The 27977-nt window shown below is 34.2% G+C and overlaps 1 protein-coding gene across 3 annotated transcripts; it reads right to left on the reverse strand.

Moving 5' to 3' along the window:
• Positions 1-25: 25 nt before the first annotated feature.
• Ptr (patched domain-containing protein) lies at positions 26-27940 on the reverse strand. Of its 3 annotated transcripts, XM_029307985.2 has the most exons (10): positions 27588-27940; positions 27156-27221; positions 13008-13281; positions 12311-12521; positions 11893-12078; positions 10835-11178; positions 8953-9153; positions 8572-8703; positions 7223-7536; positions 26-4839 (listed from the first exon to the last, which is right to left on the reverse strand). In XM_029307985.2, the coding sequence occupies exons 3-10, from the start codon at positions 13279-13281 to the stop codon at positions 3343-3345; spliced, it is 3159 nt and encodes a 1052-aa protein (XP_029163818.1). In that variant the 5' UTR covers positions 27156-27221; positions 27588-27940; the 3' UTR covers positions 26-3342. The 3 variants fall into 3 exon arrangements, with proteins under 3 accessions (XP_029163818.1, XP_029163817.1, XP_029163819.1); XM_029307984.2 differs by lacking the exon at positions 27156-27221; XM_029307986.2 differs by lacking the exons at positions 27156-27221; positions 27588-27940 and adding an exon at positions 22698-23246.
• Between the last annotated feature and the right edge of the window lie 37 nt (positions 27941-27977).

Below are 27977 nucleotides of genomic sequence, written 5' to 3' on the forward strand. Positions count from 1 at the left end.
AAAATATGCCAGTAAAAAAAACAGATTTAAAAGATCATTGCCAGAATATATTTCCTATATTAATTATTTTTTCTAATGGCAACAAAACACGTCACGTTTGCCATTAGCTACACAATATCGCTCGACTCATATATACTATCTCTTTCTCGCATTCATAAATATGAAAATGCACGCACGCTAAAAATTGCAAAGTGAAGAAGATACTCGTCTGTACATCGTTGATCGCGAATTTGAAATACATTCGTCTGCACTTGTGTATATTTTTTATTGTCATTCCCACATGTGTAAGGTATGTATTGTCATATTTTTTAAACATTTTTTGCGATATGATAAATCAGACTGGCTCTTTCGACAAATGAGACATTCTTTCTCGTAGGAATAAGGAATTCTATCAAATTTTTTGTAAGGATTCCACAAATACACAATTTATGATACAAGATATACATATATATATATATATATATATATATATATATATATATATTGCCAGTCTTTACATTTCTATCGTATTTAAATTTCTAAATAAAAATAAAATTATTTAGAAAACAATTTGAGGTACTTTAAAAATTATTTTAAAAGTAAAATTGACGTATAAAACGCAGATATTTTTAAAGATTTAAAGAATGAAATAGAATGAGCTAATAGGAAGCTTTTACGCACATAGAAAATTTTAAAATCACTCTTGATTATTGTTACGATAATAACAATTTCAGATTTGTGTTGCGATTATTGTAGCAAGGATCCGTAGTTTTGCAATAGCACGATCATTTGCGTTATCGACGATTTTGTAAATTTGAATGAAACGGAAATGCAACAAATCATTGCAGAGCCATTAAACTGTTTATTCGCATATGGAGGTGTATATATACGAGTATTATGCGAATCACGAAGCGTGGCGTATTCGTTCTTGCTTAACTTCACCTTTGCTTTAGCTCTTCTTTTATAAATCACTTCGGCCAAATACGCAAAGTATTTTTAATGCAAAACATATTTAGAGTGATTTTTTGAAACTATATCTGTGTAAAGCTTTATTAAAATTATAAAATTAAGGAAAACTTTGAAGATGAATATTTTTATCTTAATGCAATTTTTTTATCAAATGTATTTATAAAAAAGGAAATAAAAACAAAACAATATTTTCAAGCTATTTTTCGTCGCGCTCTCTCTCTCTCTCTAAACCACTTTAGAAAATAGGAGCTTTATCGCTTCACGTATAATTTTTTACTATCACTATACAAACTACTTGCTAAATTGAATTCATTCGATTTACCGTATGATAAACTGTTATTTCTGTGGACTGTTTCAAGGCCACACATTGTTCGCTGTGAACAATAATTGATATGCCAATCAAATCTCTTTAACATCGCGGAACGTTTTGGTTTTGATTGATATATTGAGCATATAGAGTGTGATTATATATATATATATATTATATATAATATGAAATGTATATAATATATAACATGTAAATATATATATATATATATAATCACGTTCGATTTGAGCTATCCTTAACAACTAATATAAACCTGAACGAGGCGTTACCATCTCGGCATTATCCTCTAGAATGTGTGCATAATCCTTACGTAAAGAACATTGCACAACGTGAATGCTACGAGATTAACCCTTTGGCTGCGAAGGGCGCAATACGCCAACGTAAAATTGTGGACCGACAGATTAGAAGGGGCAGAGGTGGAAGCAAATTATTGATTTAGAATCCAGCGAGTTAAAACTTTATATGTTATAATTAATGACTCTAAAGATAGATCAGAGATTCACAGGTAGTTTAAAATTGATATAGCTCTTGTGCGCACGTTTAAAAACTGAATGCGACGATTTTATATTTATCATTTTATATTTATTTTACGCAGCATGCATATTTAAAAGACGTTCAGAAGATATCCCGAATATATTTTATCGCTTAAAGATATATATTTTCTGAATGTCTTTTGGATATGCATGTGCTATGTGGGATCTCATAAATATTAAATAAAAGATTGAAAGGAATGGGCTAATAAGAGCTGGTGCGTCGAAAATAGAGAACGCAGTTTTTTATTTATTCTTTATTTCTTAAGAACGTTTCGGTCTTTTCTTTGGGTAGCATGATGCATGAAATAATACTCAAAGGAGTATTAATAATGTGTGCTCAAAGAAGTATTTTATTTTCTACATCATAATGTATCACACGTTAAGCTGAAGATGGTCCAAAGAAAGGACCGAAACGTTTTTAAAGAAATAAAGAATAGGTACAAAAAATTTTTGCAATCTGATTTCCGATGCACCGGCTCTTATTTCTTTCAATCTTTCAGCCCACTTCTTTCAATCTTTTATTTCAATACATTAGAGCCTTCTCTTCATCATATAAATATTAGATGAATAAAATTGATTAAATATCGATATAATTCTATAGCTAAATATCGATGAATCTTTCAAAATTTAAGGGTCGATAGAAACCTGCTCTTTTTTTTACTATAATGAAATTATAATATTCACATGTCTATTACTGAAGCACTTTTCTTTCTTAGGACACCCTGTATGCGATTGTTCGTTTCGCAAATAACGTTCTCAGGTATTATATACGTAAGATACTTACGAATATATTGACACATAATTTTAACGTCTCTTATTCACTTCGCATAAGCATTATTATACAAAAAGTCTCTTCAAGATCACATTAATCCTCGTTCAGCGGCGCGCCCAGGTCTTTTCGAACCCAGATCTGTATGTAAAATTAATTTTTCTTTTCATAAAATTTTTTTTTACCAATTGTATCACAAAGAAAAGAAAAAAAAATATTCTCATATTTTTAAAAAATATCATTTCATATTCTAAATTTTTTTAAAAAAATTATTTTAAATTCCATTAATTATATATATTTTTACGTTTATTTACTTATTCAGTTTTTATGTCTCGTGTCTTTCATGGATATTTTAGGAAGAAAAATCTAGGTATACAATAAAATAAAAAATGTAGGTGTGCAATAAAATAAAAATAAACAATAAAAATTTTATTCGAGATAGAAAAGATATTATTTTCGATTCGAATTCACTCGGGCGCCATCCTCTGTGCAATCGTGGCGCTGTTTGAGGGTTAAAATCTGACTCTCAGCACCTTGACAGTAATATACACTGTAAACTCGAACATCCTAATCTTCCTTCGCTCTCTCCGTATTGTCATGGTTTCACAATATCGGTCCATTCTTTCGGCAACATCAGTTTGCCTCAATAGATTCTCGCTATCGTTCCGCTCGAAGAAGCTCTAAATTCAACCGAGGAATCTTTCGTCTTGCTTCTCACGTCGACAATAGCTTTCTTTTGCGCTATTCCATCTCTTCATCCTCTACTATGGATATCGGGGATCCGTTAAATGTCGCGTCGACGTGACAGGATACTGCAAGTTGTGATAGGACCTGCTGCGTCTGTAGTTTCGCGAGAACTGATTCGTGTGACGATACGCGACGTAGGGTCCTAGATAAGGCACCGTTCGTGACTCGTTTACCTCGCCGGGTTCTCGCGCCAGGGCACCAGGATAATCCGGCGCCGGATGCACGGGTTCGTTGACCGCGGATTGAAATTGCGAGAGACCGTAGAGGACACCGATGGATCTTCTCCACATGTCGTGATGACGTGCCTGGTTCTGCTGGTCCGGCTGCTGATCCTGCTGCTTGCACTGACGTCTCCTGCTTTGCGAGGAGCCGCTCTCGGTCGAGTTGCTGTCCTCGCTGGTGCCCAAACCGGGATCCCTCTCCTCGAACGCCGCCATGCTGGTCGCAGGACTGTCCTGGAGCGGCTTGACGGCGCCCGCAGTGAAATAGACTAGATGAGGATGCGGGATCACGTAGGGTTGCTGAAGCTTGTGCGCTAGTTCCTTTTCCTGCGTGCTGTTCTTCGCATTCTCCACTTCCCCGGGCTCGTCCTGTCCGCCACTGCAAGCTCCAGGCCCGAAGAGGGACAGCAACACAGGTAGCAGGAACATACCGTGCATAGCGCCGATGAAGATCACCAGGAAGACCATCTTGAAGAACACGAGGAAGAGATAGGTACCGGCCAGCAGAAGCGCCATCAAACCGAGGATCGTTGATGCAGCACCCTGAACGATTGGTAGACCTAAGCTGTACAGGCTGTCCTTGACCCGATCTTCCGCCCGCGTTTGTTTCGAACTCATGTAAGCGTAGCAGATGTGCGCGGTGAAGTCGACGCTGAAACCGAGACACATGATCAGATTGATCATGGAGATGCTGTCGAGATTGACGTCCCAGAGCGCCATGTAACCGGTCACCCCGAGCTCGATCGACACGATGCAGAAGGCGACCCACAGGCAGCAGAAGATATTGGGGATGAAGATGAAGCTGATGAGCATCATGACGAGGGCGCCGAATACCATGCACTGGATACTGGTCGGCCGGACCAGCTCGAATTGATCGAAGAACACAAAGTACGGATGGAACACGCTGGCGTTCAACGGCGACATGTCGCAGATGTGACGTAGCTCCTTCACCATGTCCTTTTCCTGGTTCGTGCCGCTCACATTTACCGCTTGTATTAGAAACCGGCTTGCGACAATCTTCTCGCCGGTCTCGTCGAACTTGACATCCAGGGAAAAGGAACTCGACGGGAATAGCCAGAGCTCTTTGAGAACCTTGGTGAAATTATGATTATCCTTGATAGTCACGTTCAGATAATCGTCGTTGTTGGATATGTAGCCGAGAAAACTGCGGAGCCAGCTTTCAGTATAGATCGGCGCGCTTATGTATCGACTCGCCTCGAGGCTTTTCGTTAGATTCTCCACCTGCTGTTGAATTATTGGATCGCTGTAGTCGTACTCGCCGGCCAGTACCACCTAAAAAACGATAAAAATACGGCATATATATTTTTTGATTAATGAGATATATATTTTTTAGAACACAAATTTTGGGGCGAAAATTTCAACTGCTAATTTTCTTTCGAGAGCTTGAATTTTTACTTATTAAACTAATTATTCACTATAATATTCATTATGATTTATTTATATAATAGAAAAATATTTATCAAGAAAATTAAATTATGTCTAATGTTTCAAATTGTTTAATAACACTATATATGTAATAATCATATAATATAATTATATAAATATGATACATAATATGATCTATATTACATTTATATAATTACATGTATCATATATATATATTACTATATTATTATGATTTTATATCTTGTTATACTGAAAGATTTATGTAATTGTATCATACATCATATTAAAAAATTGCAGGCAATTTAACTGCTTAATAGTATATGTAATTATATAATAAAATTATATAAATCTATAATAATAATATTATATTATATTATAATTTTCTTATTAAGCAGTTTAACAACTCTGGCAAATTAATTGTCTTGCTAAATATTTTTTATTATCAAAGATCATAAGTGAATAATTGCGAATCGTTTCCTATAACACACCTACACACATCTATTGAAATAACTTATTTAAAAGCTTAATTAAGAATTAATTTGGCCACTTATTGTTGCCCTGCTTTTCTTCTTCATTTCTTTCATACGACTCGCAAACATAATGATAAGATTGTCAACACCGACCGCAGGGAATGTAATGTCGAAACGCGAGTACCTTTTCGGGAATTCCAGCACTATTATATTCGTGTGAAAGTAATTTCGAGAAAGCGAGACATAACGTTGCGGAGGCCTCCGTCGAGCCGCAACGTCATATTTTGTCATGATTATGCAATTTTTGTTTTATCTGTCGCCGTGACTGACGTACATTTCGACATAAACATTTCGCGGGTGAACCTAATTATGCCGCGTGTCGTTAAAGAATTCATCGTGACAGTGGTTTTCTCGGTGAATGACGTTTCCGCGAAGTCATCGGAACTCGTGAGCGCGCACTCGCGACTCTCGTGACGTTATTAATATCGCGAGGAAACGCGATAGCGCGGGACCATCATTGAGAAACGTTACTTTCACTACAATGTATCGGGACTAACGCAACGGGGAAAAAGGTCCCAGTGAAATTCGCAGTTCGACCATATCTTGCCGAGTTTATAATTTTATTTCATCGAAGCGAGACTTTAACGCCACGTAAAGAAGTAACACGCATATAGCGTTGAAATCTCTTTCGACGCGCTGCGTTATGAGATGTACCTAATTATCCAATTAAAACGGAAGCTGCACAACAGCTTTTTCCGTTGAATTTATTTTCTAATTTTTAACTTTTTTTTATATCAGACATATATGAATTTATGAGGCAATATTTAATTGATATTTGCCAAAAAGATTTAAAATTAAGATTTAATTAAAATTTTAATTAAGTGAAATACACATTCAATATTATTCCGAATAAAAAAAGTTTTGAAACTAATTATTACAATTTATAAAAAAAATGGTGTAGTTTCTCTAAAGCATTTAGAAAGATGTTGTAAAATGTTGTATAGCGAATGTTGAAAAAGGAAGTGGAGGAAGAGGCATGTTCTCGCGAGTGTAAATATCCGGTATGAAATTGAACGTGAATTGCCAGGCAATTGAAACGCGGAATCTCTCTGTTTAGTTGGTCTTTCTTGTCGGTCGATCGAGTCGGAGGAGAGCGTGACGTAACGAACATTGCTTTTCTTGAAGTCCAAGCTAGCCGACCGGAGAAAGTTGTTTGCACGATATCGCGTTGTATCGAGGGGAACACGTGACATAATTGCGTGTACCGGATTATGCGTGGCGGTTCCAAGCGTAACGCACTACGTTCTTCCGATATTAATATGTTTCTTTTTCCTTTGCGCCACTTATGAAGAAATACTTCTCCGATACTTCGCTTGCACGAAACGGAATTTTCTAAATATTGACTTGACGCGGATCTCAAGACGCCGGGATTTTTTTCTGACTTTAAGGTATAACCGACGAGCTGTCGCAATTATAAAAATCTATAGATCTTGCATAAAGAATGGTGTAAAAATCAACTTTCGACTATATATTGACACTCGATGAGGTGTCGGAATGGAAATTAAGATTTGTTTCTTACATATACTCTCACGTAATAATACTTTAGACAAGTGAAAGTGATACTATTTTTCTCGGCATTTTCGTAATATTTTTTTTCACTATAAAGTAGATAAAGTATGCGGATTTTAATAATAAAATACAAGAAACTAAAGGAACTAGAAAAGTGATTTATCACAAAGAAATTGGGAAATTCTTGTCGACTATTTCGTAATTTTTTTTATTAAATTCGTGGCACTTACCTGTATCCTGTACGGAAACTCCCGGAAATAATAGTCCTCGCGGTCGTAGAAAGCGATCGAGTAGGAATCTTCTTTAGAAAGCTTGCGTCGATCCAGACCTTCTTTAAGCGTTGTCAGTCCGTAAAGGGCACCAAGGAGATAGCACACGAAAACGAGAATGATAATCACTTTCACAAGGCGACAGTTTAGCGCGTCTGCCAAATAATCACGGAACCAAGTCATGCATCCGTGCTCGGGATTGTCGAGTGGATTGTGAGGGTCGTCAGGGTTAATTCCGCCGGAACATAGTACTCTGTAGAACCACGATCGATGAGCTGAAAATGTCGAGACACCTCATTAAATGCAGAGAATGATACATTCGTACCAGAACTCGTGAAGCTCGATTAATTCGATTAACCGGTTGACCGATTAAAATCTGGTTTACCGGTTAATCGATTAGCATTATTCGATTAATCATTTCATCGGTTATTCCGATATCAACTATATTTACTTTGTTTTTTAATATTTTTTTAGAATTTAAAGATTATACTATATGTATATGAAACAATAAACGCGTTAATTTGAATATAGATTTTAATTTGACATTTCTTTTTTTCTGTGTAGAAATTGTACATACTCCCTATACAATTATTATATATTATTATAAAATTCTAAAAATAACAACTAATTGAAAAAATAATTTATTCGATTAATCATTTAATCGAATATTAAACGTTTCTTTTGGTTACAACCGGTTAATCAATTTTCAACTAATCGACAAATCGGTTAGAATCACGAGCTCTAATTTGTATATTTGGTGCAGAAATTTTCTTCGCATAGTTTCTCATTCAGGCAGTTGCAAAATGCTGCAATCACTCTTGTCAGTTTTAACATTATGATGGTTTACACGAATGACAGAAATAGCATGAATCTTTTTCGATATTTCGCAGTCGTCGATGTGACAATAATATGTAGAAAAATAAAAACAGGGAGAAAGCAAGCTCTCCTTTGCCATTACATAACATTGTGTGATCTAACGAATTAACGGTATTCAAACGTAACGTGTCTATTTGCACGACGTAACTTCAATACGTCATGCAGACGTAACGAGATTTCGAATGGTAAAATGGTTCTGAATAATGATGATTGACATAACAATAGAAATAACGAGGTGGGACTACTAATTTATGTGGATTGAAATTAATTAACTCGAAATTAAAATAAAGTGCCAATTAGTCGCTCCAACAAAAGATGTATAAATCAGTTATGTGAAAAATATTTTGATATAAGAAAAAGAGAGAGAAAAAGGGGAGGATAGATAAATTATATTTTACTCTATATTACGTGAACAAAATAATTATAATACTTACTAGATTTAGATAGAGGTTCCACTTTGCAGCAGAAAACGCTGTGCATATTCTTTCGTTCGCAATAACCGCTGATCGCGACGCATCCGCTGAAGAATGTTAGATGAAACAGGAAAGTGAAGACTACCGCAAAACCTGTCATTTAATGGATGTTCGATATTAAAAAATATGAATTATGGATATTTCAAGAACACAAAGATATCTCGAAATATTTCTTACTATTTTGCATTTTCTTATTGTTAAAGATTTTCCAATTTTTAAAATTCTCTGTGTGTATTTTTAGCAAAAAAATATCGTGCGATATTATCAGTTTAAAATATTTTGCGTAAAATGATAAATAGAGATAAATAGAGCTATAAATAAAGATTTATTTGCATGGAGTACCTGAGTAGATGCAAAAAATCTGAACCGAAGGGAAGGGCGATAAAATGCCTATGAAAAAAGATATCATATCCGTTAGAGATGTGATGGTGATGGATACGGCAGCTTCGCTCAACGTTGCTGCCATCCTTTCCGGTACCGGTTTAGAAATACTCGTTCTTCTCCAGGCTGCTAGCATAACAAAGGTATCATCGATCCCTATTCCTGTAAACAAAAAAAATTCACGTTGATGTTCAGAATTAGCCTTACATTTTTTTTATTTCAATTCTAATTAATTTTCTTGCATTATATAAAGTGGCAAAATGTATATGTATATAATTGCACTTAATTTATATATAAAAAAATCTAAATTAGTCAAAGTTTTTTTTTCTTTTAAATTAAATTAAAATCCTTAAATTAAATTAAAAATATTTATAATTTATATTAAATTATTAAAAGAAATTTGTACTAATTTGTTGGCAAATTCGTCTTAATTTTTAATAAATTTTGTAAAATAATCTTGAAAAAATTTAAATTACGTTTGAAGCGATCCATAATCGTAAATAAGTTCTTTTTAAGCAAAGTAATTTGCGTGAAACAATATGCATTTTTAAGCGTGCCTTTTTTGCTTGAAAATTTATCACCGCCAATTCTCCTGATGTCACGTTTGTCTATACACGAGTCGCGTTTAATTTTTCAGGAAGAATAAAAGTAGGAATAGAAAACGTGCTTTCTTTGCAATAAGTCAAAATCGTGAGACAATGCATTTCGTATATGCGCAAGAGGTTTTCTTATCGAAACAACACGTAATTATACGGGACTAATCAGCATGATACATATAAGAGAGAAACGCTTTTCTTCGAATAGATAATTTTATTTGATCATTTCTTCTTAAACCGCTGTGTATATCTTTATTCATTTCATATTTCTTGGTTTATTAGAATATTTTAAAATTCGTAACAGAGAAAGAGAGAGAAATAAATGAATAGGGAGGTTTTTAAGAGAAGTCTATAAATCATCTACTTCATCCGTGCAATATAATTAAATTAAATAATGTAAAGAAGGTAATGAGGTATCTATTAATTTGGCAATCAGCTATTATATTTTTAGACGACATTTGCGAGTGAATATAATAATTGCTTTGAATTGCGATCGGTCGATTGGATCACGAATGAAGCCGTTATTATTGATAAAGACCGACTTTACTCGGCGTTGAACGCAGGCGAGCGAAACGTCGAAAGGGAAAAGAAGACTTCCGCTTTTCACATAAATCACAGTATGTTTATTTCGCTTATACACACCTGACATATAAGCTAACTAACGTATTTATCGTCGAGAATGTACGTTTCTATGAACGTGACAGGGAATTACGGCATCGTATTGCAAAAAACGGCTAAGCCCTGTCGTTATTTTCGCTGCTCAACTTACGCAAAGTATTAATCTCAACATATCGATTGACAAACCTTCGAATATTTCGATATAATTAAGGATTTACGAGGAAAGTTATATAGCGATGACGGGAAAAAGCTGCATACATAATATTTCAAAATGACAAATTACTCGATTATTTCGAAATTATGTGTTAATATCGATAGATGTAATCTCTTCTCGTTAAATGTTGAATAAAGATATTATTTTCTTTAAGTACTTTTCAAATGCGGAATTAAGATTAAATTTAGATTCTTAATAAAAACTTGAAAAAAGTGCTATATTAAAAATTAATGATTCTAGCAGGATTCCAAATAATTTATACGCGAAATAATGCAAGCGATGTATCTGTTTAAATGTCAAATCTCGTACTTTTCCTCTAATTGTATATCGGATAATTGAATTATACGGAAGATAAATTTATACGTGGCGTGTTCAGATAGTCGAATTATTGATGACAATTTTAACAATAACTTACCTATCATGAGAAACGGCGCGGCAAGATTGAGACCGATAAAATCGACCCCCAGATAGATGCATAATCCGAATGCAGCGACCGTCGCCATGGCGGCCGAGATATTGCCGAGAAGACCCAGCCAAGGCTTGCTGCGTACCCAATCGGTCATCATGCTTGTCACGACCGAGAACAGGCCCATTATGATAAACGTGCTGGTGAAATACGGCACGACCGTCTTGGTGTTGGCCTCCAGCTCCAGCTCGAGGGTTCTCGAGGCGAATCTCGCGGTGCTAATGTGCTTAAACCTACCTCCGTCCTCGGCCTTGCCGACGACCTCTAGGAAAGCCTCCTCCCAGGCGGCGCCTCTGTGATTCCAAAATTAAAAACGCGCTTGAATTTAGAGATCCTTGAAGAAAATTTCGATAGGACTTCACTTGATTTCAAAATGAAGAATACAAGACGCTCGTATATGTTATATATTTTGACAAGACATTAGGTGGTTGTACTTTATTGAATTTTAATTTTGCCGATTTATATATAATATGTATGTATATATATTTGACATGAATATGACGAGAAGGCTATCAATATGCCTCTATATGCAATATTTAATGACACAACAATAGGTAATCAATACGAATAGTCGTGAGTGAATCAGATATCTATTATTTGCACGAACAATATATATTACTAATAGCAATAGATGATTCAATTGAAATATCCAATTGGCGTCCATTTCATAGATTAACAAGACGATACTTTTTCACAAGCATGCTGATTATCCTTAATAATTTTAAATAATAATATATATACTACACTTTTTTGTATAATGCAAAGGTTTTTCTTTAATTTTAACATCTCAATTATATTTTATCAGATTTTAATTATAATGCTCTGCAAATATCGTTTTGTAAAACGCGCATATATTTTCATGAAACTCAAACCCCTTGCGTATCGGTGAATTATGATCAAGATTATAGTTACGTTCAAGCTCGCGTATAAGAAAACTGACCAGTTTTTTCGCGGCAAACTCCGCGAACATATTCGCGAGCTCGCTAAATCGAAGAGTTAGAACTCACATCGCGTCTTGCTGCGGACTATCGACCGTGATGAAGTAGCCGAGCTGTACCGAAGGCGCCGATTCTACAGTGAGATCGTCATTGAGGACACTTCCGCCGAAGAATACCGGCAACAAATGTGCGTCCCAGGTGGCCGGATTGATCGTTATCGGGAATGTCAGATTTAACTTCCGCCTTTCCACCTCGCTGCAAAAGTAGAAAACTCGATCAAAATTCGTCGCGATTAACAAATTTCTTTAAGCAAAAACAAAAATAGGCCGATATTCATAGTCCGATCTTATATTTAAGATCGTCTTGATCAAATTTAAATATAAAATCGGACTATGAATATAAATAAAAAATCGAACTGTTTTTTTTAAATCGGGATATGCGATTCTTCCATTTTTTTGGGCATATTTATATATTGCGTCATAATTACTCTATCACGTGATGTAGATTTAGGATATCGTTGGTGAAACACTCGTCGAGCCATCGTGCGCAAATCTGCTCGTACGTGTATACATTGTCCTCGTATTTTGCTTTGGCATTTCTAATTATTCGATCGAGTTCCATTAGCTCCTCCCAAATCGTGCTTTTCAACATATTATTCCCGCCATCCTTGGGAATCACGATTACATGACCAAATCGGCCTGTAACAAACAACAGATTTAATTGATTTCTAACTAAGAACCATGAAAAGTATTTAATGATAGCAAGAGGAGATTGAGTCGTGGACTAGTTTTCTACAAACATGGCGAAGGAAGTTTAATTATGAAAATATTTAATAATAGAAACCAAAGAAAGGAAAAGATTCGAGGAAATTAATTTAAAGTGAATTTTATTTTACAAAAATGAAGAACGAAAACCGAGATTCTGAATTCAATAATTTTAATGTCCAAGAACTTGTGAAAAAATGATGAGGTCAAATAATTGATTATTAAAAGTTATCGAATAATTTTCCTTTGTTTGCAAGAAACTGGAGCATTTTATAAATACAAGGAATGTGTTATGCTACGTATCAACTATGTGTCAACTATATCGATTACGAGAATCTGGGTTTATTAGATTCATGGAATTCTTCGTGGGAGAGGAAATCGTCAGAACGACGCGGAATAAATGATTGATGAAACTCTCACCTGGTCGAGTAATACGACCGACATTGAATTGATGACTATAATTGACTTTGAAGTATTGCTCGACTATCGCTCGTTCGGTCTTGCTCGGGCCGTTGACGGGCGAGAAGAGGTATTCCGGATCAATTTCGTAGTTTATCCTCTGATAACCGGTGAAGCATATGCAAGCCAACAGTATCGGCACAATTATAAAATAGCCGGGATGTCGGCCGACAAGCAGGCCGACTTTGTAAAACGCGCGGTTCAAGAAATCATCGACACACGTCAAGTGCCACATCTGAAAGCGAAAGTAATACAAACTCTTCTGTTAATTTTTATTTCATATAAAAATATACAACAATTATACACCATTAATAAACAGATTTATTTAGAAGGCCTTAACGAGCAAGAATATAGAATACTTACAATATAGAATACTTACAATATAGAATACTTACAATATAGAATACTTACAATTAGTTACAAAGTTGCTTTAAATCTCCACGATTCTCTAATGACAAATACTAATTTATATAATTTAATCAAACGGAATACTACATTAGAATTTGAAGAAAAAAGCGACTGAAGAGACGCGAAGTTAGTGTCGAAACGTCTCGCATATTTTTATTTTATTATGTATATCTGAATTTATAGTTGCGTTATTAATTCATGATACCAGTTGTAACAACTTTTTTTATATTCTCCTAAATAAGCCTGTTTATTGTATAATACGAGCGTAAGTTAATTGTTAAATTTATTAATGTATACCATTAAATTATTGAGCTATTAAAAGTTCATTAATTAAAAAAAAATAACCGTCTCGAGATTTTCGTCACTAAAAGTGAAAACGAAGTCTACGGTATAGGAATAAGAAATCAAAAAGACGATCGGTTTCTGCAAACGCAATCTCAATTTTGAGCGATTTGCAAGTGATAAAAGTTGTGTAGAAAGTATACTTATTTACAGGTGTAAGAAATGTTTCAAGCTATCCAATTAACGTTTCGCATTTTAATTTATAATGCATTACGCGCGTATATATCTGCATCGGTAAATGCAAAATAAGTTGCTGTGGTCGAATTACTGCGTATAGAATAGAATCTTTCTCTACGGTTCGTTAAACTCATAACGCGAAAAATGTGCTGCTCGTAATCTTTTGTCCCCCTCCTTGTTCTCTTTCTCGTCTTTTGTGTTGTTACGTAAACTTATTATTTGCTTAAGTCGATGACTGCATTCGACATAACAGCACGGCTCGTTTATTTAATGTTCTTTGAAGTAGAATATGCGAAAAAAATTCTGTCATTTGTGTCGTAAGGAGTTAAGTTAAGACTTTGTAGAACTGAAGTTTTACAAAAGCAGGCAATAAAGTAAAACTTATAATTTCAATGGTTAAGATGTCAGAGGGAATATATAAATCAGAGAGCACTAAAAGAAAAATATATAAAAATTAGGATGTATATCAAAGGTATAAGATGTTGAAGGAGTTTTTGTATCAATGATTTTAGAATTCGTATTGTTTTTATGTTTTTAATATCGAGAAGTCCAAATTATGTTTGTGATTGATTTTAAAAGAAAGTATCAACTTGAACTATTTGAATTATGAGCGATTGTAATATTAAAAAATTTGCATGAGGGAAGCTTGTAGGATGATTGTCATTGAAATCATGTAGAAAAGTGTCGTCAGACTTGACCTACATTTAAAATTACGTATTCGATATATTAAAATCACGAGATCATTGACTGCACTTTACAGAAACAAATCGTATATTAATTCAACGATGTTTATAAATGTTAATTTTTTAATGCATTTTTTCTTTTCGTATCTTTTCGATCTTATCTTTGTATCTTGCCTGCATATAATATTATATAAAAGAGATAGTTTGTATCATACATATGCATATAATACGTGCATATAAAAGTTATGAGCAATTTTGATTTTCTTGTAGATCGTAGAAAAAATAAAACTGATAAAATAAAGATTTATAAAATTAGATAAAATCAATTTTTTAAATTTAAGTTTTTTTAAACACACACATACGTACAAGTTTGTCGTAACTGAGAATCAATTAAACTCTCTTAAACTCGCTCTTTATAATATCTCATTAATAATTCAACAAAATTTCAACTGTCTGATCTCGCGTATTATATTTACATATCAATGACAAGAAATGATTGAAGAATGATTGTATAAGAGGTATTTGCAAAATTATACATATATAATTGTCTAATCTGAATAATAACGTAATAAAATAGTACACAATAGCAATAAAATATTTTGTGCCATCTTCTTTGTTCATCATCGAACTATCGTGCGATCGAAAAGATTTGTCTTACAGTTAGCAGAGGGAATATTTGCTTGCATGATTCTCTGATCAAAAAAGGGCTCGAATGATCGAAACGAGAATCCTATATCCTTTGTTCCGACACAAAACTTTATTTCATGGGACGATGGTGCCCCCATAAGGGATTACATGACACACCGAAGGAGGATGAATCATCCCTCGTCAGATTTTCGCGCACGTTCGTCTTCTCACCTTGAAGTGTTTTAAGAAAGTTTTTAATTCGTTTTGCGTATATAGACAGTCCCAGAATATATGGTAACTATATAGTCGATTAATCAATTGAATTAAAAGAAGACAGATCTCTTAATAAGTATACACTGAAAACATACTTTTATATGGAAATTACTTGTTCAAAATTAGAAAAATTACTTAATTATCACTGTAATTTTTTTTACATATTTTTTAAAGTGAACATCACTTGTACTTTTAAATTTAGTATTTTTACTTTATTAGAACTTTATTTTATAAGCCTTTATCTATTTTATTTATCATATTATTTTTAGCATTTATATACATCACTAGCATTTTCTATGTGTAATTCCATGTTCAGTGAAATATTTTTAATCTTGAAAATATATAATAATATATTTCATATGAAATTACATACAACCTGTAATTTTCCATATGAGTAGCAATATTGCATGATTATGTTGGGGTCGAAAAAAACCCAGCAAAATCATGTAATTTCGCAAGAATAATAACTAGATGTGTCAAACACAGGGTATATATACATATATTGGGCAAATTATACATTTCTTATTTTCGAATTTCGTCTACACGTTATTCAAGTATGCAGTCTCGCGGTTGCAAAATCCCGAACTTCAACGCAACAAAGTAGACCATAATTTTCTAGAAGCGCGTTGCGCATCAGTATCGCAAATTCCCCCATAAATTTCCGACCTAAATCGATTGTGTATCTCCGCTGGCGAAATAAAAAAGTTTCATAAATCTCAAGGAAAGCCTTGGTAACGGTATACGGAGTTTCGCGACACGCGAAAACGACGTTACAGCCGCGAACGCGCGTACATATATATGGATTCGCGCACAGAAGAGGACGAGGTGGCGAGCGACTTTCTAAAACCGCGATCCCGGGGGCTACGGATTTTCCGTCGCGCACTTATATCATTAGCGAGAGACACACGGTATCGCGATGAAGTTCAGAGGCCAGTACCCTTCGGCACGCGCAATGTCTCTCGGAGAAAGTCACGTTGGGGCTACTTATTGGGTAATTCCGTCTCGCCGCGCACTTGTCGTTTCTGCTCGTTTAGATACGATTGAATAACAATCGCATAACAATAATCGGGCGCTTTTGCTACGCCATTTTGGAATCGCCAGTTGCACCGGTCAGTTGTCCCTAATCCCCATCTAATTGCCCAGACAGCACCAAGTCTAAAATAGACGCATAAGATATCATTAAGAAATCTTTAAGACTTTATATAAGAAATCTTATGATATATATCAAAAAGATATCTTAAAAGATATCTTATGTGCTAATTTTGGACTTGGTATTGTCTGGGTGTGCTTAGATAGTTTCAAGATTAGATAAAAATAAGAGGAAAATTATGTAAATTTATCTTAGATAATATAAAGATGACTTTTTAAATATATCTAGAGAAAAGAAAATTATGTAGAGTGATTCATCTAGATAACTTTCAGATTATATTATTTTTAAGACCGCTTATGTAAACACAGTTATAAAACAATGTAAATTATAAAAGGAATATAAAATGCTTAAATTCTACTATTTAAACATTATTCTACATAATTTAGTAAAGATATGTAACATTTTTTTTTTCATCTAAGATGCAGATATAGATAATACATATTTTTATTATCTATAATCTATTATATATAAAGATAAGATAAATTGTATTTATATAATTTTATTTGTAGATAACAACAAACACTGCTAATTCCCATCGGGGTTGTCCTGGATTTTATCCACGCGTGTGTTTGGAATGTTTGACGAGAATATGTTTCTCAAGTCGATGACAAAAGAGATCGTCGTGTGCAGTTTTGTAAATTATTTTGCAATTCTCTTTATTCTAGAGAGCCATTATTTCAGGGCATCAGAAGTAACTTTGGCCTGAGCTGAATAAAAAATAGCTTTGATAATCGACTTCGGACTTATTCAGCTCTGATAAGTCATTGTTTTTAGTATGGCGGATAATTAGAATAGTTTTTCTTGCTTTACTCCAATCGTTAGATAAGTAAGAAAAGTAAAAAAAAAAATGAAAGCGATATATACGTAAGATATATATGTAATCGAGCCTTCGTCGGAGCGGACTTGAATCATTGGATAATAATACTCGTAAATATTTTCCTCTTTTTGCGCAAATTACATACGTCGAATCATATAGTTTGATCGATAAAGGCAATGACGGACTTTACTTGATAATAATAATAATAATAATTTATTGAATGAAATTATTGAGCTGCTGTTACATGACTCTCATAACTGTCAACTTGATCTTGTCTATTAGTTTTATAAACATTGATCTTAATTGCACCGGTCTAATAACTTGGAAGTCATCGCTTATCTACGCTGTCATTGGCATTATCTTATGTTCTTCGAAATTAAGAGTGCTATGGAACGAAAGATCGAAGTGCATGCTGTTGTGACAGATTATTATCGTTATACTCAGGTCACTAGGACATTCGCCGCTATCTTGTTAATGCTGTGCCAGTAATTATAAACGAAGGAAAACTACTAAGCCTCTAGCGACCAGTATATGATTAAGAATGAATTGCACTGAATAATTTATTTGAGAAATTACAGAATTAAAAAATATGCGGCCCTCAAGCATTGGATATTAAAACTCTACGAATTAAAAAAAAAGCAGGAAGACGGTCTCCATAATCTAAATAGAAAGTTGAAATTTACAAATTCGTATTTGTATCGTACATTTGACATTTTTATTTATACACGAGTTTTACTATAAACTTGAGACATTATGTCGATTGTTAGGGATTTGAAAAATAACATCGATGTCGAAAATATATAAAGTATATATATTTGACAAATGAGAATATAGGATCTAGAAGAGGCGGTATCAGAAATCTGCGTGGCCTACTATTTCGAGGCATTTCGAGCCATTGAATTCTGAGCGATTGAAAAGAAATCTTTGAAGATCGCAATCTCACGAATCGTGATCTCGCGAATGGAATTAAAATTTATGTATAATATATTATATATCTTTTGTATAGATCGGTGTATTTCATTCTGTACGGCACGAGCCTCGTAATAAACTGTCGACTCGTTAAAAATGATGATGGCTAATGATACTGATGAAGTTCCAAACAACAGTTGAAAATGCAAGACACACATGCGTCTTAACGACTCGCTCGCAGAATTTTAATTGTCGAATTTCACCGAGCGAACGTCCTCGTTCAGTCTCGCGATTCGTGAAATTCGCATGTAATAAAGTAATAACTCCTGCCGAGAGACAAACCGAGTAGCAGACATTGACGTTTACAACTTCCCGTGATGACGTTGAACGTTGTGACCATTAGGAGAAAATTGTCCGAGTATGGGCAGGATATGAATGGAAGTGACGTGAAAATATAAATCATATTATTTATTACTGCTTTATATTACTATTTTATTCCATTAGTTGAAATAACGTAAAAATAATATGATATTTTTTTATAGACCACTGCTTCTTGTTCCTGAGTTTCGTAATCGTAATCTTCGCGCGAAATGAAAAGTTGCTTTCCTCTCTTCTCTTGTGCTTCCCCTAAATATTACTATAATATTAGTCGATGAATTCAATGGGAACGAAATTATACAGATAAAAACTCACGGCAGAGGGAAAGTATATTCGAGCATAAGAGTGATTACTTCCTGGAGACTAGGAGAGTTAGTAGAGTATATGTTCAAGTGGCTGAAAGCAGTCTCAGTGAGCGAGTTTTTAATTTCATTTACAACTTATTATATATTTCTATTTACTCACTGCTATTGATTATTGTTTTAAATTTTATCACTTTGTTGTGTCTAATAATAAAATAGAAAAATACGCGTTTAGAGCCTTTCTTTTTTCGAATATTATTAATATTATCAGCGAAAAATTGTGAAAAATATATGTTCTGTCTCATAATAAAATAGAAAAATGCGCCTTTCTTTTCGAACATTATTAATATTATCAGGGAAAAAATTGTGAAAAATATTGTGTAACAAGAGAGAGAAAGAGATTAAATGTCAATTGAAATGTGACGAAACTTGACACATGTAATCGTGATAAATTAATTTTATTATTATACTAATTATTTATTACTATTTGCAATTATTTTATTTATATTTACCTCATTAATTATTAGAGAAAAACAGCCGGTTGTAACATATTTATATTCAAAGCAATATCTTAGAGTTTGCGCAAACGCGATGCAGTTAACACCGTACTGCGTCAATAAGAGTTTGTATATATTCATTGCACGTCGTCCGCTATCATGACGCAATTGTTGTACTCAATCTCAATATTATTTTACATGCGATATGTATACAGTAGTGTAAATTATTCGTTAGTTATCATTAAGTCCAGTCTCGCGCAAATAGTTGACATGAATATATGTTAGGAACTTGTCTTCGTTTTCTCTCTCTCTCTCTGTCTTTATATAAAAAATATATATTTTTTATTTCTATAATCTATAATATAAATTAATTTATATATCAGTTAAGTATATAATTAGTATTTTATAAATTAATATATACTATAGATTATAGAAAGAAGAGATATACTATTTTTAAAATTCCTGCATATAAAAGACTCACGTAAAACTTTTCACATTACTCTCTCTTTTCTCTCTCTATTAATATATATATATATATATATGTGTATATATATATATATATATATATATATATTTGTGAATATTATTGGCACTTTTACCGCCTGCTGTTAATTTGTATCGGAATTTAATCGTTGAACGATCATATTACTAATTACGAGTGGTAAATGGGGCTATTATACCCTGACAACATTCTCGTTTGTCGCAATCCACGACTGCGATTAGCAATCTTGGTCTCCCTTGTCCTTTCGTTAAATACCTTTCACGTATGCGCGCGCTCGCGTTACGCAGGTGCGTTAAATGCGCGCGCACGTGCCCAAGAACAGACATTACCAGCCGCGGCGATTCCTCTACCTTAACGATAAGCAAGTGCAGCGTGTCGATGTGAAAGTATGCCGTGACTAAGGAGAGAATTTTCCATTTCGTTATTTACAAGCCTGGGCACTTTCGTTCTTCTTGCACGTCTCGCGTCTCGGCGTATCTGCGAGATACGCAACCCTTTCTAAACGTCCTTAACCCTCGCATTATTCCATCTTTCTCTCTCTCTCTCTCTCTCTTTCACAAATGTTCTCCTTCCCCCGTATACGAGCTGGAGAAAGCGCAATAAAGGGTTTTATTCCTTTTCTGCAATAATAGATTTCATTGTTACCGTAGATTGTTTCATAAACAATTTTTTATTACTCTTCATGCTCCGGTGACTCCATGGAAGTAATCGAATCGAGTTTTTCCATACAATCGAATTTCTCGAAAACTGTATAATCACGTTTTTTTACAACTTTTGCGACGTAAAGGTTGATTAGAATTTGACGCTGTTAAAAAGACCGTAAATTCTCATCGATATATGTGTTTAGAGTTTAGGAAGCGTTAGATGCGCGTGTAAATCTCACCGAATGATCATAAATTTCTGATCGTCCGCAGATCGATATACTTTGCGAAAACATTACGCATATAAGAGCAGTTTCTCTTTCCGGGTAGAGTTCTCGGAGCAAACTCTCAGATATATATTTCTTCGGTAACCGGCTTCATCTCGATCGATATTCCGGCAACATCTTGCGCAAAACGAAAGTGAGAGTGACACAAGGCGATCTGTATCCGAGGAAAAATTATGGAACCGTGGCTCGATGACCGACTTCGGTAAATGTATGTAACTTCGTTAATAAAATTACGAGAATAAGGCGTAATATACATGCGGGACACACTTCTGAACTCGTTCACCCGATCAATGTGCTCCTTCTTTCCGAAGGCAAGCCGGTGGCAGTCGCGGTACCGCAGCGACAATAATGTAATTTTGCATTTTTTTTTTCCTTACATCGCGTGTAACTATCTTGCAGTATTAGTCGACGGTTTATGAGCGTCTCTCGGGATGGGTTAATTTTAATTTTAAACGAGAAACAAAGAGGAGCTTCGGCAAATGTAAAGTTCGCGATGAAAGCCATTGATCAAGGTTGCAGGTGTTTTTTGCTTATTCTTTTGATGATTCGGTTCTTGAACAAAGAGTGTCGGAGTCGGTGTTTCCTTAGCGAAAACATATGGAACGTTGAATATTAAAGATGATATTCATTTCAATGATGCCTAATAATAAAATAAATGAAGTTGCGTTATTTGGAAATCATTTTGATGTATTTATGCGAGAAAGTTTCTTGAAGGAAGAACGTGATTTTACAATGCGATCTGTATTTAATAGAACCTTTTCGTGTAGAAAACAGAAGCTTCTGAAAAATAAGATGTATTATAAATCTTAGATGTCAAAAATAGCTTCTTTTTTTTTTTTGAAAAGAACCTGTTCTTCCTTTTGTCATTTATAGGGTTTTTAGGGATCGTGACTTGAATTAGGCAGCAGGTATGATCAGGTAGCAGATCAGTACAAATCAGTACAAAATCATCTGATTTTGTAGCAAAAAATCACCCACTAAAAACACACATATAAGCAGTTTTCTCAATATTCTTTAAATATTTTGGAATATATGAATCTATATGTGTTACTTTCGTGAAAAGATGCTTTTAAGTCAAATCTAAACAAATTTATGCTCAGTGACTGACGAAAAAAGATCATCTTTCATTTTGTAAGTATTTGCTTCTAAAAATTATAAAAAAACAAAAAAATGTTTTTATCTTAAATGATTCTTTATTAACTTAATCTTAATATGCAACAAAAAATAAAGTTTTCTTAGTATTAATTTTTTTCAAGAATATTCTGTTTATTTTTCTGATCTTTATGTTTGAAAATTAAATACGGTCTCTTTTTTCTATTCTAACGTTAAACGAAACACTCTTTAAAAACATTTAAAATTTTCTTACTTTTTTATAGTTTTTAGAAACAAAAGCAAAATGGAAAGTGGTCTCTTCTTTTTGTCAGTCGCTGTATACATATGTACTTGTAAAATATCAAAGATTGAACAATTATGATAAACGCTTTTCGCGGTTTGAGAAAAGCATCAATTATAAATTAAAGAACGTGACTCAACATAATGACTCAAATAATCGTAAACACTGTACTTTATAAAAATACAATCATTACTTCGCGGAATTTAAGATAATCGTGACCAGATTGTAACTTAGATGTTAAAAGATACAGCTTCTTTCCACTTACTTCGGAATTTGGGCAAAGTTACAAGTGAACAAAGTAACCACCATCCTTGGATATCCATTTTATCCGTAAATATATATGTACGTTGCACGTTAAAGCTTCCTCGGTTTACAGTCGTTCTCTGACAGAGCGAAAGAGTCGAGCGTGATTTACGTATATGTATAGATACATGTATCGATTCTTGTTTTTTTTTTTCTAAAGCCGTGAACTATTGCAAAATAACCGCACGGTTCGTCCGTCGTAGCTCGAAGCAATCGCTACGGAAAGGGAATCGGCACAAGGCTGGGTTACGTTTCTTAAAATGACATACGTAAATCGAGCTTTTATAACTCGCGTGTGTCGTGCATATTTATAAGCACGTTGCACGTGTGTTCGCGAACCTATTGTTGCGTCATTTGTAACTCTTTTGACATTATTTTGACGAGCATTATTTGGAAAGTGCAAAATAACGTAAGTGCCAAATGTGAGGTGCGATTTCAAACGAGGCAAAAGATATAGAAGATCAAGATCAAGGGAATAGAACAAAGCTCCGTGCATCTACATTTTAATACTGTGTCGTCAACAGTGTTTGCTGTTATCTAAATAAAATTAGATATATACAGATGATCATCCAGATAAAATTTTGACATCATTGCAAAAAAATTGTTATCTTCACGAAATTATCTAGAATAATGTTTAGAGTTAGTAACACAAAAATACTTAATTAGTAGAACTTAAGCAGTATGATAAAAACTTATAAATAAAAGCATGAATATATTTTTATATTCCTTTTATTTACATTTGTTATAACTGCGTTTAGAAGTGGTCTTAAAAATATTATCTGGAAGTTAGCTAAATGAATCGCCATATAATTTTATCTAGATACATTTAAAAGCAAATCATCTTTATCTTATTTAAGATAAATATACATATTTTCATCTCATCTTTATTTATAGCTAATTTTAAAATCATCTAACCTGGTCGTCAAATTTAAAGTTTACATTTTGTATCCCGCGAACGTAAATTTAATAAATTACGATATTAATGTTTATAAATAAATTTAATAAAGAGCCACACAAATTTCCATTTATTTCGTCAATTATTTTGATTTATATTTGATGATTCAATTATGAAGATAATAGTTATCGAGATAAATGATTTCGCCGCGCTTTGAGATTATAAAATAAACCTTTAATCAACGTCTTGACGTAAATATAAATTCTCTAAGGAGCACTTATATCTCGGCAGAAAAAAAGTTTATACTTTGGTTGCATTTTATGCACGAGCGTAAATTATGTGTTACTCTCTCAGCAGAAATGAACTTTTTATTACAGAGATATACATCTATAATGAGTAGTTTGTGTTGTCACATGTGTGTGAAAATAAACTCGAGTCAATATTTTACAATTAATATTTAATTAAGAATACATGTCCGAGTGTAAACATCATTCATAAACATCGTTGGTAATCAAACTTGTGCGAAAACAATTTTTTAGAGTATTATGTACTTGCAAAGAATAAGTTTGATAATCTCTTGGGGAAACAAAATTCCGTGAAAAACATTTATTATGGAATATATTTGCAAAATCAGGCGCCAGATAAATCCAGAATTGAATATTCGGATTATATAAAACTAATTTAAATTTCTAAAATTAGAAACTTAACTTTTTACGACGAAAAAACCAAATTTATACTCTGTAGTGTTCACACTAAAAGGAACCGTTAGAAACCTCATTTATCCCGACTCCAATAAAAATCGCATTACAAAATTAATAAATTATATATTTTCGTCTAGGAGAAAAAATGGGCAAAGACGGACGAATAATAATTTTCGTGAGTGCCGGACAAAAAAATGGGCGGAAGAGCTTCGCGGAGGAGCGAATGTAAAGTGAAATCACTATGCACGGGGTGTTTACAATTTGACTCATCGATTTGAATCATTGATTATGAAATGGAGCGCACAATGAGACATTTTTTCTCCGTCTTGGATCTACAATATACTCGTAGATCGTTCGATGCCGATTCCTCCCGATGAAACCGTCGGCCGCGCTCGCGTGCTTTCGAACCGGAAGAGATATCCGAGTGTTTAATTTATCGGTTATGGAGAATCGGCCGGCGACGTCGGCGCGCGCGATGGACCCTGGAGGAATGGACAACCGGACGAGGGCCTCTCTCTTTCTGAGGCTCACTCGCGAGCGCACACAGTTACTTTTCTCTAATTTAAATAGATTGCATAAGTGTTTCGCGCGCGGTCCATTCGACCGGTCTCTCTTCACACAAATATTATCCGGTCAATTCCGGTCTCGCCTCTCTATCGCTCTTTGAGAGATCGCGCTTTGCACGCGCAGAAAATCACGTATCTCTGCGCTTACGCGTGCAAATTCCACCGTCCAAGTATAGAATTATCGCCAATGATTGATGTATATATATATATATATATATATATAGATATATGCGTATTATCTCGGTAATAATAAGTTATCTTGCTTCGAATTGATATCGCAAAAGGGTGACTCTCTATCTGCGATGCGCGTGTAAAGTGAAATAAATCATGGCGAATTCTCTCGGGCCAATACCGAGTAATATTATTGAAAGATGCAACTGCGTCTCTCAGTATATCAAACACAATGCAGGAGCGCGTTGAAATTGCCGACTGGCATCTTGATTTATTATTATAGGCGCTTTATAGGCAATATTTTCTCCGAGTCCGAAGTCTACGGAGTCATAAAAGTGTCTACATCCCTTATTAATATTTCTCATTACATTTTTATACCTAGTACAATATGTTTTTTTACGTCTTTGTCGAGAAAATATATTGTTCGAAAAATATTTTTCCGAAGAGATTATGAATGAAATTTATATTTCAAATCCTCGCGCGTACATACGCAATTTTGAGATATTTCGCGACGTTTATTTTGATTAGTTTATCGATCGAAGTTTTGTTTTTCGAGCGCGCAAGCTCTCAACTTTGTCCCAGGGATAATTCGAAGATAACTTTTGACCGAGTATTAAAATCGAATATTTCACGCTCTCGTCGAGTGATTTTCTCGATGGCGACGAAAATGATCGATGGAGGAGGCCCTTGCGAATATCAGCCTAGCGTCCCCTCGCTACAGATTTGTCGATGCGTCAGTAATATGCAATTCCCCACCGACCCTCCGAGGTCAACAATTTGTTACGGGGACGGGGACGTTCAAGGAACATATCAACAGCGCAGTTGATTGACCTGTTGTTGTTGTGGCACGATACTAGTTTTGCTACCAGTCTACACACACACACACACATATATATATACCTTTGCTCCTTTATCCGCATTGTTAAATGTCGACTGCGAACGCGAAGCAAAGGAGTCAATTTGTGTGACGTAAATGTTATTAACGTACATTTAAGTAACAAACAAGATGCCTCCACTGTTTGCATTTCGCGTCCAAAAGTAAATATGTTTGCTTATTATATCTTGCTAATTGATAAATAATCAGTAATGCGGTAAGAGGCTGTAATTATACATGTTCAACTCGCGAAACATTTTAATGCGATGTAATTTTCGTAGATAAAAAGATAAAGAGAGAGAGAATGAGAACAAAACAGGGAAACTTTACGAATTCTACCGAAATATTGTTGTTTGAAAATAATAATAAAATATTTTTCTCAGACGACGATGGAGCACTTAGAGCACTTACAAGCTTTTGACAGATTCTCAATAGCAGATTCTTGAAAATATTGGTCTTCGGTTATTTTTGCACGGGTGTTTTTATTTTGACGGAATAATCTTTCTTTATTTTGCATATCCTTGACTCAATGAGATTTTAATCTCGCACATCCTGTTTGACACATCGTCGTATTTTTTTTCCACAAAATCTTTCCTCGATGCTTAAAGCGACAAGCTCTCCCATCATACATAGTCATCATTACTTTATTATTTAGAGAAACGGTACAATGGCCTTTAATAAGATAATAAGTGGTTGTGAAGCAATGAGTTAACACGAAAGTGAGTCGGCAACAGGGCGTTATAGTACAAACGTCCGTAAATGATGACTAAGGCTTGCACCAAACTGCGTGGGCATCATAATCGTATAACAAAAATATTTCCTGTTTATAGAAAAATACGCTCTTTCCGCGAACAGAATTTTCAATTAGGAAATGCAAAATGCATTCATCCTGAATTGAAGTACTTTTCTATATAAGATAAATAACGGTTCTGTCACTTCCACCCTTCTTCCTTTGTCTGTATTTTTCTTTCTTCTTTAAGAAATTAGCTGTTTTACAAATTTTAAATGGCAAACAAAATTATTATTTTTATATATAATTTAAATAGACGTGTCAATGACAATACGTGAAAAATCTAACAATTCTTTTATAGCTGTATCATCTGTGTAATATATAATAAATGTTATAAACGGACGATTATAGTTTACTTAAACGTCATTGCTTTAAAACAAGGAACAATATGAGCTGTGAGATTAATTAAGATTTTTTAATTACCTTATAATAAGTCCGTGTTCCTTGTCTATACACTTTCTACACTTATTTCCATTCTGTGCTTTCTCTCTTCAAAAGAACACATACATACATACTTATTTCATTATAAATTGCAATGTGTTTATGAAAAAAAATGTTAAATTAAAAGAAGAGAAAAGTATTATATAATTGAAATTAATATTCAACTCATAATTAATTGTACAAATCTTTACATTAATTTATCGAAACTCTTGTCTCTTTTAATTATTTTTTATTTTATTTCAATAACGTTGTATAAGAAATGAGAAATATGAACCTGTAAAGATATTAAAAATATGAGGATTCTAACAAATAATTATGGAAATTAAACAAAAACCTCAAGATTTATCTTTTTCGCAATCAGTCGCAATTAGTTAAATCAATCGTATCAGCTAGTTAATCATGAATGGTGATTACCTTGCTCCTTGATTAAGCAGGAAACGCGCTTTAAACACAACCTTTTGCAAACTTTCCACACAAAACTTTAGCGACACCAATTAAATCCTCGGGGCCGATTTATTGATTTTTCTCTCTTCTTCTTTTTTCTGAATTTTCCCGGTGGCACTTCGTCGTGTGTCTTCTTTCTCGTCTTCGCTGTCGGACACAGTCAGGCGGTTGTAAAAGCTGCACGTCACGTTTCACCTGCACGTCTTCGTCCGTCCGCGTGTCATGATCGGCGATCGAAATTCGAGCGTGAAGGAGCGCGCATCGAGTCGAACGTCGTCGCGGGAAGCGGGATTCGAACTGTACGACGCGCCGCTCGAGATTCCGCTCGTACCCGCTCGCAACTCGCTCCGATCGTCCGCT

The sequence above is a fragment of the Nylanderia fulva genome, unplaced genomic scaffold, assembly GCF_048542155.1.
Source record: "Nylanderia fulva isolate GAGA-0341 unplaced genomic scaffold, ASM4854215v1 Scaffold12, whole genome shotgun sequence".
NCBI classification, from domain to species: Eukaryota; Metazoa; Arthropoda; class Insecta; order Hymenoptera; family Formicidae; genus Nylanderia; species Nylanderia fulva.

What these genes read in the sequence shown, in the direction of transcription:
- Ptr (XM_029307984.2), bottom strand. Translation starts at nt 13,281, where the DNA reads ATGTGGCACTTGACGTGTGTCGATGATTTCTTGAACCGCGCGTTTTAC. An exon ending in AGTCCGCAGCAAGACGCGAT is followed by an intron (nt 11,179 to 11,892) that starts GTGAGTTCTAAC and finishes TTGGAATCACAG; the next exon opens with AGGCGCCGCCTGGGAGGAGG. An exon ending in CGCGCCGTTTCTCATGATAG is followed by an intron (nt 9,154 to 10,834) that starts GTAAGTTATTGT and finishes TTTTGTTTACAG; the next exon opens with GAATAGGGATCGATGATACC.